This window comes from Salvelinus namaycush, chromosome 35 (assembly GCF_016432855.1).
Source record: "Salvelinus namaycush isolate Seneca chromosome 35, SaNama_1.0, whole genome shotgun sequence".
Lineage (NCBI taxonomy): Eukaryota > Metazoa > Chordata > Actinopteri > Salmoniformes > Salmonidae > Salvelinus > Salvelinus namaycush.
The window spans coordinates 26,202,822-26,219,147 of NC_052341.1; the positions used below are offsets into that span (position 1 = coordinate 26,202,822).

The 16,326-nt window shown below is 43.5% G+C and overlaps 1 protein-coding gene across 1 annotated transcript; it reads right to left on the reverse strand.

Annotated features, from left to right (window-relative positions):
- Positions 1-8,191: 8,191 nt before the first annotated feature.
- Positions 8,192-16,326, reverse strand: ptcd1 (pentatricopeptide repeat domain 1). The gene is made up of 8 exons (XM_038974898.1): positions 15,450-16,326; positions 12,569-12,709; positions 11,724-11,942; positions 11,377-11,478; positions 10,545-11,300; positions 9,465-9,581; positions 8,899-9,081; positions 8,192-8,751 (listed from the first exon to the last, which is right to left on the reverse strand). Exons 1-8 carry the CDS (start codon positions 15,939-15,941, stop codon positions 8,569-8,571), a joined length of 2,193 nt encoding a protein of 730 aa, XP_038830826.1. The 5' UTR covers positions 15,942-16,326; the 3' UTR covers positions 8,192-8,568.

The following is a 16,326-nucleotide window of genomic DNA, read 5'->3' on the forward strand; positions in this document are numbered from 1 at the left end:
ATTGTAGACCATTTCTCCCCTCTTGCTGCTTTAGCTCATCTCGAAATAACCGAGAAAGGCTCTTATAAAAATAAATTGTCACCAGTGCTTGTATTGTTGACATTTCTCCTCACACACTGTTCGTCCTACGGCACAAATCTGGGGAGTACATTTGGAGCTCCACCGAAGCAAGGCATTTGATTGGTTTGACGTGTTGCGAGGCATCACTGATTTACATCGGGTTCCGACCCCTCTTTAGCTGATTTCTGCCATGGAACTTCGCGACGTGGCTAGGACAGATGATACAAAAAAAAAAAAAAAAAAGCCATTTGGAAGTTCTTCTAATAATTTTTACAAATATTTGTATTTTAAATCTGAATTTGAAAAAGTGTGGAATTTTTTAATTGAAAGGTACTGATATTGCTGAAGTTTGCAATATTCCAGTCAAAGACACTGACTTATTTAGGGGTAAAAATTACAAATGAAAAGGAGAGAATGAAGGACCTTAATCTTTCCACAGTTATCTCAGATATCAAAAATGAGTTCAACTCATTGTTAGGCAGAGATTTGCTCACTTAGACTGAAGGTCTAAGGAGATTGTGACTCCAATCTCCATCCATTTTGATTACTTGAGGTGATTTGGTATGAAATGCTCTATCTAGAAACAATTGATCCTTGATTGGGATACAGCTGTGGAAACCTTGAACACCCAACTTAGTCTATTATCCTAAAATAACTTTACAAATACAAAAGATACACTTACTGTTAGCTGTTTTATCACATTTTTTTGTTGTGTGACAGCTTCAAGCCAGTGTTTTTTGTGTTCCCTCCCAAGTTTATATCAGTTCAGGAAGTGTCATAGTTCAGGTAAATGTGCGCAAAACACTTCCATGGGAATCTGTGTTAAAACATCGCACAGGAAGAAATGATTTTGGGCTGATATGAAAGTAGTTTCTGAGGTTTCCAAAACCGTATTGCACGCAATGATTATTAGTCTTAACAGTTAGGCAGAGCATTAAGACTGTTGTACTCATTGGCCTTGCGGTGGTCAATGGTTCAAATGAGAACCCAATGGTTGTGTCCTCTCCTCATTCACATAAACACATGCGTGCGTGCACACACACACACACGCTCACACACATTAACCAGCGATCAATATAGATCAATGGGTCTGCTCTCAGACAGGAGACCCTTCTGGCCCAGCGAATCAGAAAGAGATAGAGAGAGACAGAAAGATACATTATTAGGTTTCCATACTGTTGAAGCTGAGTGCCGCTAAGAGATGATGTCACAGAGACCCAGAGTGCTTTGCTAAATGTTTAATGTGCCATTTGCAGGAGACCATCAGAAGTGTGTATGTGTGTGTGTGTGTGTTGAGTGCTTCCTGAGTAGCATTGCTCTCTCAGCAGTCTCAGTGGAGGGACCATAAACACCACAGAACCAGGCACAGAGTAGAGAGGACTCGGTACAGTTAATATAGAGCTTCAACTGAGAAAGAAAGTTTGGCTTACAGAGAAAAAAAAGACAGAAGGAAAGGGGCAGAAAAAGAAGCTGAGACCCAGTTCACCTCAGAAGCCCATACAAGTTGTGCAGTTATCATGTAGTGATGCGGCCAACACAGAGGTGTGCGTGTGTGTACATAGCACTGCAATATGGTGGTTTCCTCCCCCTCCTTTAACTACTTGCCGACCTTGTCCTCTTCCTCCTCCTCCTCCTACAATGTTTATGTAATAGTAACTCCTTTAACTCACCCTCCTTACATACTCTGAGAAAAAAACAAAAAGAAGAGAGGGTGATAAAAATAAAGGGCGTAGGAAAGAGATTTGTATAATTTCAGTTGGGTTCATCAGGGAGAGAGAGAGAGAGAGTGTATGTAATAGTGTTTTACTGTTAGACCTAATGCCACCTCAATTTCTACATCACATCAATAATGCATCAGATGAGGCTCTCACAGTGCGTGTTTGTTTGTGTGTGTGTATGTGTGTTTGTGTTTGTGTGTATGTGTGTGTTTGTGTTGCTGTGTCATATTGAGTTGTCTTGCTTTAGTATATGCTGTGTCACTGTGAAACTTGCGACCGTGACTTCTCTTTCACAGCAAAAGAGAAGGGCTACGGGCTGGGGCTGCTTGACTGGTTCTGGGGCCGGGCCTGGGCTAGGTTGAAGTGAGCCTCAGGACTGTTGCTGGTGCTAGGGCTGCATATCTAGAGCTGCATATCTAGAGCTGCACATCCTTACCGTTTTAATAACCAGACACACAATGTTTAGTGCTCTTCCTTTCACTTTCCCCCAAACTTCTCTTCCTTTGTCCTAGGACATGGTGATCAATGAATCTAGAGCAGCGTTTCCCAAACTCACTCCGTGGGACCCCAAGGAGTGCAAGTTTTGTTCTTTTCCCTAACACTACACAGCTGATTCAAATTATCAAAGCTTGATGATTAGTATGGTTTTTAGAATCAGCTGTGTAGTGTTGTGGAAAAAAACTAAATGTTCACCCCTTGGGGTCCCGAGGACCGAGTTTGGGGAACCCTGTCCTAGGGGCTCACGGAGTGCAGTATCCCCCTCCCAACACACACACACACACACACACACACACACACACACACACACACACACACACACACACACACACACACACACACACACACACACACAGAGGAGAATAGGAATGTACAGTGTGGTCTTAAATTATTAACACCCTTAATAAAGATCAGCAAAAATTACTGTATAAAATAAATAATTCAAATACTGAGCAATATTGAATGCTCAAAAAATCTGGAAATTATATTATTTTATAATAATACATTTGCTCGGAGAAAGAGATTTTGTTTAGCAAGTAATATTTTTTCTCAAAAAGGTAGGGGTAAAAATGATTGACACCTCTGTTTTCAAAACCTTTCAATACCTCACCTTGCAATGATAATGGCACTGAGACTTTTTCGAAGATGTTTTATGAGTTGGAGAACACATTGGGAAGGATCTTAGACCATTCCTCAATACAGAATCCTTCAAGATCCTTGATACCGCAGGACCAGTGGAAGAAAAATAGCCCCATAACATCAAAGATCCACCACCATATTTTACAATAGATATGGGGTTCTTTTCTGCTCATGCATTCTCATTTTGACACACCCAGCACTGGTATGCATGACCAAAAAGCCTGTATAATTGGTTCAATCCAGAAACATTCCTAAACCTCTTAGTTTGATGTGCCTGAAGACAGGGACTCTGCTGCCACCTGCTGCCAGACAAACTGAATTTAACACTCTTTTTCAAGGACATAATGAATCCCAAAGACTCCATAACTGACTTCCTGTAAACCCCATCCCTGCTGTTGAGGTAAAGCGCAGTTCAGAATTTCAACTCTTCAGCTCTACAGACTTCAATTGATACATAACACAACCCTAGGATTGTCTACATATAGAAATTGGAATTTAAAGTAATACAAGGAGAGGATAGGCAACTTTCACCAAACAGCAACTTTCATCAGCAACTTGCCCTCAGACAGCCTCAGTTCGTCGGGGCATGGACTCTAAGAGGTCTCGGAAGCGTTTCACAGGGATCCTTGTTGACTACAATGCTTCCCACAGCCCTTTTTTGTGGGAAGCTGCTATAGACCATCAAGAGCTAACATTCAGTACTGGATAACATGTGTAAAATGCTTGATAATGTATGTGATATCAGAGAGGAATATTTTCTGGGTGATTTAAATATTGACTGGCTTTCATCAAGCTGCCCACTTAAGAAAAAGATTCAAACTGTAACCAGTGCCTACAACCTGGTTCAGGTTATCGGTCAACCGACCAGGGTAGTTACAAACAGCACAGGAATGAAATCATCAACATGTACTGATCACATCTTTACTAATGCTGCATAAATGTGCTTTAAAGCAGTATCCAAATCCATTGGATGTAGTGATCACAAAATAGTAGCCATATCTAGAAAAACCAAAGTTCTAAAGGCTGGGCCTAATATAGTGTATAAGAGGTCATACAATAAGTTTTGTAGTGATTCCAATGTTGTTGATGTAAATAATATTTGCTGGTCTGTGGTGTGTAATGAGGAGCAACCAGACGCTGCACTTGACACATTTATAAAATTGCTTATTCCAGTTATTAATAAGCATGCACCCATTAAGAAAATGACTGTAAAAACTGTTAAAACCCCTTGGATTGATGAGGAATTGAACAATTATATGGTTGAGCGGGATGAGGCAAAAGGTATGGAAAATAAGTCTGGCAGCCCAATCAATTGGCAAACGTACTGCAAATTCAGAAATCATGTGACTAAACTAAATAAAAAGAAACTATACTATGAAACAAAAATAAATGATATAAACAATGATAGAGCTTTAAATGTAATTTTGGGAAAAAAGGCAAACTTGGATTCAGTCATTGAATCAAATGGCTCATTCATCACAAAACCCACTGATTTTCCCAACTACTTTAATTACTTTTTCTTTGGCAAGATAAGCAAACTTAGGTATGACATGCAAGCAACAAACGCTGACACTACAGATCCAAATTATGAAAGACAAGCATTGTACATTTGAATTTAAGCCTACTAGAAAGTGTGTCCTCTCATGCCTGGATGGAAGCAACAGTAATTCCACTATCCAAGGATAGTAAAGCCCCCTCGACTGGCTCAAATAGCCAACCAATCAGCCTGTTACCAACCCTTAGTAAACTTCTGGATTTTTGGGGGACCAGATACAATGCCATTTTACAGTAAACAAAATGACAACAAACTTTCAGCACGCTTATAGGGAAGGACATTCAACAAGCACAGCACTTACACACATGACTGATGATTGGCTGAGAGAAATTGATGATAAAAAGATTGTGGGGGCTGTTTTGTTCGACTTCATTGCAGCTTTTGACATCATCGATCATAGTCTGCTGCTTGAAGAACTTATGTTCATAGCCTGGTTCCTCTCTAGGTTTTTTCCTAGGTTCTGGCCTTTCTAGGGAGTTTTTCCTAGCCACCGTGCTTCTACACCTGCATTGCTTGCTGTTTGGGGTTTTAGGCTGGGTTTCTGTACAGCACTTTGTGACATCAGCTGATGTAAGAAGGGCTTTATAAATACATTTGATTGAACACTATACACGTCAGCTACTACAGCAACTGAAATGACGGCAACACTTAACAATGAGCTGCAGTTCGTTTCAGAATGGGTGGCAAGGAATAAGTTAGTTAAATATTTCCAAAACTAAAAGCATTCACTAAAACCTAAACATCAACTACATCTGGTAATGAATAATGTCGAAATTTAGCAAGTTGAGGTAACTAAACTGCTTGGATTAACCCTGGATTGTAAACTGTCATGGTCAAAACTATTTGAAACAACAGTAGCTAAGATGGGGAGAAGTCTGTCCGTAAGAAAGCGCTGCTTTGCCTTCTTAACAATACCAACAACAAGGCAGGTCCTACAGGCCCTAGTTTTGTCGCACCTAGACTACTGTTCAGTAGTGTTGTCAGGTGCCACAAAGAGGGAAATTGTAATTGGCTCAGAACAGGGCAGCACGGCTGGCCCTTAAAAGTACACAGAGAGCTAACATTAATGATATGCATGTCAATCTCTCATGGCTCAAAGTGGAAGAGAGATTGACGTCATCACTACGTGTTTTTGTAAGAAGTGTTGACAAGCTGAATGTACTGAGTTGTCTGCTTAATAAACTACTGGCACACAGCTCGGACACCCATGCATACCACTCAAGACATGCCACCAGAGGTCTCTTCACAATCTCCAAGTCCAGAAGAGACTGTGGGAGGCGCACAGTACTACATAGAGCCATGACTATCTGGAACTCTATTCCACATCAGGTAACTGATGCAAGCAGGAGAATACCAGGTTTTTTTAATCTGAAAAAATACACCTTATGGAACAGCAGGGACTGTGAAGAGACACATACAAAGGTAGAGACACGCATATGCATACATTGTAATATTGTTGTATGGTGGGATTATACATGTTATATTGTAGATATGTATGTGTGTAGTAATGTTATATGATGTACTGTTTATATATAATGTAAATGTTTAATGTGTTTGGACCCCAGGAAGAGTAGCTGCTGCCTTGGCAGCAGTTAATAAGGATCCCTAATAAATACAAGTATAAAAATTCCTTCGACCTCATGGCTTGGTTTTTGCTATGACATGCACTGTCAACTGTGGGAGCTTATAAAGACAGGTGTGTGCCTTTCCAAATCATGTCCAATCTATTTGTAGAAACATCTCAAGGATGATAAATGGAAACAGGATGCACATGAGCTCAATTTCGAGTCTCATAGCAAAGGGTCTGAATACTTATGTAAATAAAGGTCTTTGGTTTTTTATTTTATAATAACCTGTTTTTGCTTTGTCATTCTGGGGTATTGTGTGGTCTGAATACTTTCCGAACGCACTGTACATCATTACTTACAACCCCGTGTCAGCATCAATTATATAAAGAATGTCAAATTCTACAAAAATATTACCTTTTGCATAAGAACGACACCGTTAGATGTAATAAAACGAGCATGTTAAAGTACTTCATCCCAAACTCAGTGCTGCAGTCCTTTTTCTTTTCATGCTGTGATCTTCCAAACTTCAGATCGCATGTGCCCAATTCACCTGTCGTCAATCGTTACCACTGCTTCAAATGTCTAAACCCCGCCTATTTCTACAATTTGTCCTTAAAAATCTGATTTGAAACCTAACCACACTGCTAATTTAAAGCCTAACCCTAAATCAAGACCAACCAGAAAAAATATATATATATATATTTACGATATAGCCAATTTTGACTGTGGCAAACATTCACATAAGCGACCAGCCAGTCCCAGCAGCGACTGGCTGGTAAGTACTGAAAGAGATTTGCGTCAGTTCAAATCTGGCATCAGGACAAAATGTGATTCATAGTCACCGAATATATTTTAAGTATTTTAATTAAACTCAAATGATAAATGGTAAATGCAATTTTCGTATATACGGGTTCACTGGATCTCCGCGCAGGGTAGATCAGAGAACTGTGGAATGTACTCAAATAGTAGTTTTTATACTATGACAATTTTATTCTCAACTTGTCCATTTGGCCTATCATAGTAGAGGTTTAGCATGGTTCATACTCTTGCTCCTCCTTTGTGGGCCCCCGAACTTGTCCAAGCCCCTTGGCGTTTTCCTTCTCCACATCTGGTTGTCGGGTAGAGCAGCTCCATCCTGTGTCCCCCTCGATTATTCACTGAAACAGTTCCTAATATGGTATTGTCCAGTCTCTTCACCATCCTGGTTGGCCCAGAGTGATGCACCCCTCCCCTCTCCAGACTGTCCACAGCTTTTATGGCCTGTGGTGGTCAGTCCTTACACACCTACCCCCCTCTGTATTGTGTGTGTGTGTGTGCAACAAAACATCATTCACCTTCAACCAATATGCTAACAGCCTATAGTGCATAAACATAAATCCTAACAGTACCATAGCAGATATTTTGGGTTTATGCAGTCCAAACACTTAGAAGTCATAAAACCCACCTTCTTTGGTCAAGCATACACAGTAGACTTGAGTGGTATAACGTATAATGGGGTATTTGGAAAAACCCACGGGATGTTTTTTCAACTGATGAAACTTCTATTTATTTTTTATAAATTTGAATATTTGTTGCTACTTTTTAAGTAAATACCTGCAGTCAACTTGTGCAAAACATTAGAAAATAAAGATTGCGTTCTTCATTTCACCTGTCGCAATTTTCTAGTACGAAGCTTACCTGTGTAATCCCCAGTCTCGTGGTGTTTATTTACAAGCACACAAGGACGAGACCGGAGCCTCACTGTTGTGCAGCACGCGCCAGGTGATCTAGTTACAGTACGGAATTCACAACTAAATGTTTGCCTGCTAGATATCTTATAACTATTAAGTTAGCTGTCTAAAATGTGCGAAATTCTCTGCAGTCATGCATTTGGTTTGCTGCGCTTGGTAACAGCAGAGAATTCCCTCCTGGATCAAGAGCCTTGCTGTTTAATATTTGTTTTGTGCAGCAGTGAGTAGCATTGAGTTACTTGTATACTTGTTGATGTTCAGGGACTGTACAAAATGTTCGCAATGTGCTTTTTAGCATTTAGTTAGCCTTCTCTATGAGATTGTATATGTACTTGTTAGCATTGCTAACCTTTTGGATTAGAGGATTTTGAAAACAGCGCCCCTTGCAGGTATGAAGGTATGACAATCTTGATAATGCCCAAGCCTAATACACAGACCAAGTTTTATTACTGTAAGTTTATTACATAAATAAACATAACAGTGTACATATATTTCATTGGAGGCTGTTGGGAGGAGCTATAGGATGACAGACTCATTGTAGAGGCTGGAATGGAAAAAATGAAACGGTGTCAAAGACATCAAACATACGGAAACCACACGATTGACTCTGTTCCATTTACTCCACTCCAGCTATTACGAATGAGCCCATCCTCCTATAGCTCCTCCCACCAGCCTCCTCTGATATTTACAGGACACGTGACGACACTTAGAGTAACAGCATCATGGCTCTGGGGTTGTAGACGCTCACATTTACAATGCTTGCAGTGTGTGTGCGCGCGCGAGTACAAAGGTGTGTGTGTTCAGCTATGTTGCTTGCGGTATCGTCTTGCTGCTGCTGCCTGCTGGTGTCCATCTTGTCTCGTCTCTGTAGGTTGGTCTCTCTCAGGTCCTCCTGTCTCCTGGGCGGGCATGGTGGTCAGCCACTGGTGGTAGTAGCCACGGAAACCATCAATCTGAGACAGGTAGGTGTTCCTAAACTTATACTGACAGAGAGACGGACAGCGAAAGAGGGGTAGGGAAAGAGAGAGAAAGATGTGAGACTCAAACACATGATCTGTTGTTTCTGCACTTGTAGGGACGAACCGATGCACATGATTAGATACCACACGCACATGCCCTCTCCTCCCTACCTGGTTATAGTTGGGCGGGTACTGGGAGGCGTGTTCTAGCTGAGTGATGATGATGTCATTAGGTGGGACGTTGTGTTCCCTCATGGCTCTAAGCAACAGCCTCAGATACACATAGTCCAGCCTCCTGCTGGCACAGCCAATAAGAGCAGAGAACACATGCACACTGGGCTGCACCCCCGCCGCCTGCAGGAAACACAGAGGGGATTCTACTAAACTGGCCCGGATGACTGCATTTGTTTTGGAACCGGGTTGCCTCCCAGGTGACAGACGGAAATCCCGTTCTGGCCGACGACAAATTGATTGTGTTTTCACATGCAAAAGTGATTGCTCTGATAAAACCTTTTTAAAAAATAACAAATTATCTGCCTTCTCAATGAAAACTACTTAGAAAATTCAAACATTTTATGGAAAGGAGTTGTTGAATTATTGTTAACTATGCATCATGCTGCATTGTTGACAATATGACCGAGCAGCAGGGCGGGCCTCTCCCGCCTAGCTTCACCCGGTCACGTGACAGGCCATAGCTCAGTTCAACCCGAGGGAGCGTAATCGTATGTGTGTGTTACCTGCATGTCCCCCAGCAGCTGTAGAGCATCTGTCTGTCTGTTGCAGCCCAGAGCCAGACTGCCGTACGTCCGTACATCCGCACGCACACGTCTTTCCTGCATCACACACATCACCGCCTGACACACACACACACACACACACACACACAGTTAGAAAACATACACACCTTGCAACAACATTGGTATAACTTCAGAGCCCTATACTACGTAAGTGGTTTGAGGAGTTAAGTGAGGTAACTTTGGTCAACTCTGAGTTCAACTCGTGGATAACCGATACCACGAAGGGGGCTCAACTTTTAGCCAGGTACATTGCTATGGCAACGAATCCTTCAGAACTAACCTGCTCCGTGGCAGGCGAACTGAGGGCCAACTCCATTTATCCTGAATGAAGAGTCTAAGCCACAAGCTGAGGATGAATGAAACAAGTTTCCCTCCCTCTCCCAAAGACTGCATCCTCACCCCTTTCATTTGAAGACTGATGAAACATTTTATTAATCAAGTCGTTTTGTGTTTAAAAATAGTCATGTTAAAATTCCTATCACATTACACGTTTAGTAATGACCGAATGCATTTGAAAGTTCACGCACAGTAAAACTTGTTTATAACTTGTGTTATTTTATCGATAGGAGTGGGGGGAAAAAGGTGCTTGCGCAATGGTAAGCACCCGAAAGTACACCAAAGACGGCATTAACGAGACGTGATTAAATAAAGACGGCACTTCAACAAACCTATTTCACACCATAACCTGCTGAATTTGCAAGATATATTTTCCTTCATTTTGCTTTCCGCACAAATAAACATGGTGCACTGACTCGCCCATAGATTGACGTTTCAGCATTGTCTCAGTGGAGTTTGGCGTTCGACTAGCTGTGTGCAACATGCACACGCAGTTACAAGCCTGCTAAAGTTAGCGGCAGGCGGACAACGGTTGAAGCCTGAGCTGGAAAGTGAAGCTAACTGAAGCTGGCTAGCTTTAGTAAAACCCTGAGTAGATCTGGTTTAAAATGTAGTATACCTCTCAGGTGTGTGTGTGTACATAGTGAAGGTGTGTGTGTACATAGTGAAGGTGTGTGTGTGTACCTTAGCCTCTTGTAGGTCTCCAGCACGTGCTGCCCTGCGGATCACACTGTTGTAGAACGCTGCGTCCAGCTTCACACCGTGTTGCTTAGCGACCGCCAGCAGGCTGTGCAGTGATTGGCTGCCGGGCTCCATGGTGTCGGCTAATAGTGTGAGAGTTCTGATGTCGGGGCAGAGCCCCGCAGTGGCCATCTTATCCAGGAAGCCCTGGGCCCCACCCATCAGCGCCAGCCTATCGAACATTCCGCTCACCACACCAAGCGAGACCACACCCCCCTCTCCAGCCCTGCCCACTGATAGGTCCAGCAGGTTGGGGGGGCGGGTACTGGCTCCTGACAGACAGGGGAGAGAGCCAATGGGAGCCACTTGCTCTCTTCCCTTCCTCACCATCACCAGTTGGGTTGTTACCGGGGCGACCACAATACTGTCCAGGTCGCTATGGTGACTGGGGATGTTGCTAGGGTCGTTGCTATGGTCACTGGGGTCATTGCTACGGTGACTGGCGTCATTGCTACGGTGACTAAGGTCGTTGTGGGAGTGTTGTGTGAACAGTTGACTCTCCAGAGCGTCGACGTCCAGCGGAGCCAACCCCTGACCCCTGACCTTTACCGCTTGACCTTCCTGGCCGCAATCAGAGGTCAGCAGCAGGGCAGAGGCCTCGGCGGGGTTACCTATCCCACAATCTCTAGCAGCGCGGAGCAGCAGGTTGTAGTTCTGGACGTCGGGACGAATCCCCATCCTCAACATCTGACGATACACCTAACACACACACACACATTATACACACACACAACAGTTTTAAAAGTTTGAAAACGTGTGTGTGTGTGTGTGTTACCTGCAGGGCCTGTCTGAAGCCAGTGTCTCTGTCTCTCACACAGCCCATCAGCAGGAAGTGGAAAGTCTCCTGAGTTACTGCATGACCAGCCTGTAGCATGTCCTACAAACAAACAAACACACACACTTTGCTTGGATGTACAAAGGCCCTGAATATCTCATAGAGAAAGAGAAACACACTTATTGTATCTTGGTGTCTTGACTCTTGTTTTTATTTTAAGTCTAATATTGTCTTGTGTTTTTATTGTCTATAATTGATCTGGGGATAGAGGTCAGGGGATAGTGTATGTAGATAGGCTCTGAGGTGTTTGGTGAGGGAAAGGGTTAGAGGTCAGGGGCTAAAGTTACCCGTAGTGTGTGTAAACAGGCTCGAAGGTGGTTGGTGAGGGCGTGCGTCTTCAGCAGGGCGTGGTATGTGATGTCACTGAGGGGATGGTTCTTCCGCCGCAGCTCCTGCTCCAAGTGGATGGCTTGCTGCAGCCCGGCTTGTTTCCGTGGTGACTCGGCACAGGCGTTGAACAGAGCGGTGTAGGTGGCGTCGCTAGGAACCAGACCTCTCTTCTTCATCTGTCACACACACACAAACACGCCACATTAAACACATACACCATAATTATCATCATCTGGGGGTGAGGGAGAAACATATGTGTGTGTCTGTGTGCGTTTGTGTCACTGTGCGTGTACAGCGTTACCCCTATACCGCTGCTAAATCGTGGCCACCACCTCAAAAATAAATAAAAATACAATTTATTTAAAAAATTGGGATGGTATAACATTTTCAGTGTTAACTTAAATGACTAAAACTAGATATAAAGTGTATAGAAAAGATAATGGATCTATATATTTTTTAAATAAGATCATCTCTGAGAACTGGACCATCAGGGATAATCTAACATGTTAATGCATGGCATGAGGGCCCCATTGAGTTTGTTATGTTTGAGTCACTCAGATAGCACAAGAACAAAGTACAAACCATGGCAAAATGTGTATAATTGCAGAAATTTTACTTTAAAACAGCAACATTTTGTCTCTGAGGTCAAGAGGGCCTCTAAAACCGCGCCATTGACCATGCCCACCATCTCCCTCCACCGCTAACTTTGCCATCGCTGCTGAAAAGAATCCTAGTGAAAACACTGTTGCGTGTGTGTGCACAGGTGTGTGTGTGCCCGGGTGTGTCTGGTCTCTATACGTACGTCGTTGTAGAGTTTGAAAGCGTGTTTGAGATGTCCTGCTCGCCCACAGCCTCCTATCAGGACAGTGTAGTTATATTCCTCAGGTTGGAGTCTCTCTCCCTCCAACATCTCACTCTGGAACATGGACAGGGCCTCAGACAGCTGAGGGTTAGAGTTTATGGGTCAGGGGTTATAGTTATGGGTCAGAACAGTATAGTTACACTTTTCAGGTTGGAGCCTCTTTACCTCCAACATCTCACACAGGAACGTGAACCATAGACATTAAAACTAGTAGATAGTGACGTCATCCACGTATTCCTATGCAAAACTCCAGACGGCACAAGAAGTATTTGAAGTGCACCATATTGCTGAATTGCAACCAAAAACCGCTGAGGATAATGGTGAAAGTGGCCGTAACTAGCAATGGATCATGGTCAATGTAGTCGTTTTCATCCTGCCTGAGAGAGTCAACCGGAACCTCCTTGTAGCCTGCCGTCCTCTGTGACGACAATTGTATATACGGTACCAGTTAAAAGTTTGGACACACCCACTCATTCAAGGGTTTTTCTATATTTTTACCATTTTCACATTGTACAATAATAGTGAAGACATCAAAACTATGAAATAACATATATGGAATCATGTAGTAACCAAACAAGTGTTAACCAAATCAAAATATATTTTATATTTGAGATTCTTCAAAGTAGCCACCCTTTGCCTTGATGACAGCTTTGCACTCTTGGCATTCTCTCAACCAGCTTCACCTGGAATGCTTTTCCAACAGTCTTGAAGGAGTTCCCACATATGCTGAGCACTTGTTGGCTGCTTTTCCTTCACTCTGCGGTCCAACCCATCCCAAACCATCTCAATTTGGTTGAGGTTGGGTGATTGTGGAGGCCAGGTCATCTGATGCAGCACGCCATCACTCACCTTCTTGGTCAAATAGCCTTTACACAGCCTGGAGGTGTGTTTTGGGTCATTGTCCTGTTGAAAAACAAATTATTGTTCCACTAAGTGCAAACCAGATGGGATGGCGTATCGCTGCAGAATCCTGTGGTAGCCATGCTGGTTAAGTGTGCCTTGAATTATAAATGAATCACAGTGTCATAAGCAAAGCACCCCCACACCACCTCCTCCATGCTTCACCGTGGGAACCACACATGCGGAGCTCATCCGTTCACCTACTCTGCGTCTTACAAACACACGGCGGTTGTATTTCTAAAATGTGGACTCATCAGACCAAAGGACAGATTTCCTCCGGTCTAATGTCCATTGCTTGTGTTTCTTGGCCCAAGCAAGTCTCTTCTTCTTATTGGTGTCTTTTAAAAGTGGTTTCTTTGCAGCAATTCGACCATGAAGGCCTGATTCACACAGTCTCCTCTGGACAGTTGATGTTGAAATGTGTCTGTTCCTTGAACTCTGAAGCATTTATTTGGGCTGCAATTTCTGAGGCTAGTAACTAATGAACTTATCCTCTGCAGCAGAGGTACCTCTAGGTCTTCCTTTCCTGTGGCGGTCCTCATGAGAGCCAGTTTCATCATAGCGCTTGATGGTTTTTGCGACTGCACTTGAAGAAACTTTCAAAGTTCTTGAAATTTCCGTATTGACTGACCTTCATGTCTTAAAGTAACGATGGACTGTCGTTCTCTTTGCTTATTTGAGCTGTTCTTGCCATAATATGGACTTGGTCGTTTACCAAATAGGGCTATCTTCTTTATACCACCCATACCTTGTCACAACACAACTGATTGGCTCAAACGCATTAAGGAGGAAAGAAATACCACAAATTTAACAAGGCACACATGTTAATTGAAATGCATTCCAGATGACTACCTCATGAAGCTGGTTGAGAGAATGCCAAGTGTCCAAAGCTGTCATCTAGGCAAAGGGTGGCTACTTTGAAGAATCTCAAATATAAAATATATTTAGATTTTGGTTACTACATGATTCCATATGTGTTACTTCATAGTTTTGATGTCTTCCCCATTTTTCTACAATGTAGAAACCCTGGAATGAGTAGGTGTGTCCAAACTTTTGACCGGTACTGTAGAAGCCAGAATGGATCACTATTTAAATATCTTAATTTGTAGTAAACTTTAAAAGAATTCACCGTGGGGATCGAACTTGATCAAGCTACACTAATTTTAGAGCCCAGAACCTTCATAACATAACCGCAAATTTTTTGGGGGGGCTTTTCTGGCGATCGTAATTTACATAGGCTTTCTAGGACAGATCAATGCTTTTGGCACCGCTAGGTTGCTACGCAGTAGCTGACCAACAGAGCTCGTGACTTCACGCTCCAGAACAAACATTGGGGGCCTGACAGGAACAGTTCCTCTGGCAGCTGGGGGTTGGGGTCAGAGGTCAGGGGTTAGAGGTCAGGGCAGTGTAGTGTAGTTATACTCCTTAGGTTGGAGCCTCTCCCCCTCTGAAACATGGACAGGGCCTCAGACAGCTGGGGGTTAGAGGTCACAACAGTGTAGTTATACTCTTCAGGGTGGAGACTCTCCTTCCAACACATCACTCTGGAACAAACAGAGCCTCCGACAGCTGAGGGTTAGGGATCAGAGGTTAGGGGTCAGAGGAGTGTAGTTATATCCTACTCTTCAGGTTGGAGTCTCTCCATCCAGCATCTCAGCCTCAAGCATGGGTTATGTTCCCCTGCTCAGACGTTAATGATGCATGCCAGACCTTACAATGCCTGAATAAGTATTTTAAGTATCAGCTAACCACATCATGTTATAGCAATCTGGTGGCTGTCGATGACGTTTCACGCAACCATTCCTCCCTCCCTACCTCCTTCTCTTTCTCAGGTGTCAGATACAGTGACATAGGATGAGGAGACAGAGAAAGAAAGATGAGAACCAGAGGGGGTGATAGATAAAGAGAGAGATCGCTGTACCTTGTTCTCCTTGATGAGTCTTTTACACTGGAGGAAGTACCAGTACTGTGTGTTCCTCCGACCAGTCCTAGATCTGAAGGCCACCGGCTCCCTCTCCTCCTCCTGCCCGGCCGCCTGCCTCTCCTCCCGGTACAACATCTCCTGCAGCTCTGGGGTGGTCTTCCGGAAGGCCCGCCTGGAGGAAAAATCAGCGGAAAGAGATCCGAAGTCCTCAACGCCCAGGTCGCTCCCAGCCCGGCCCATGCGGGCGGGAGCGGCCGGTGATTCCTGGACATCCCTGGTTCTTCTAGAACTCACCGACACAGACCCGGTGAAGGCTCTTCGGTTGATGTCCGTTATCGGGTGAACCGACCAGGAACGTGGAGCTCTCACGGTGCTACCGGAGCCCAAGATCGACAGACCTCGTGCTGTCTGAGTAGAGCCGTATCTGACGACATAGTCTACGATGCTTATCCCGTTCCTCAAACACGACCGAGACACACACTGCAACATCTTTAGAGGCCTGGGTGTACAGTAGCTAGCTAGAGTTAGCTAATCTCGGGGCTACTGTTGGTAGCTAACGTTAGCCAACTGTTAACACGCTTGTAACTCGTTAGCTATCAACCGTTCATTTTACACGAATAACTGCAGTATGACAATTCTTCTTCAAACTCCTACTGTATCCGACAGTTCTACCGTGTAGAAGTCTAATGTTTTGGTTCCAACCATGATTATTTATGTCAGAGTACACACAGCCGTCGTCAACTCATGAAGACCTGCAAGGAAAACGCAAGCATGTTTTTCCATATATCTACCAGACAAAACAGGTCAATAATCGAGTAAAGTCTTGTATTGGTAAAACGTCTACAATGTATGTATTTGAAACGTGTTGTTGAGA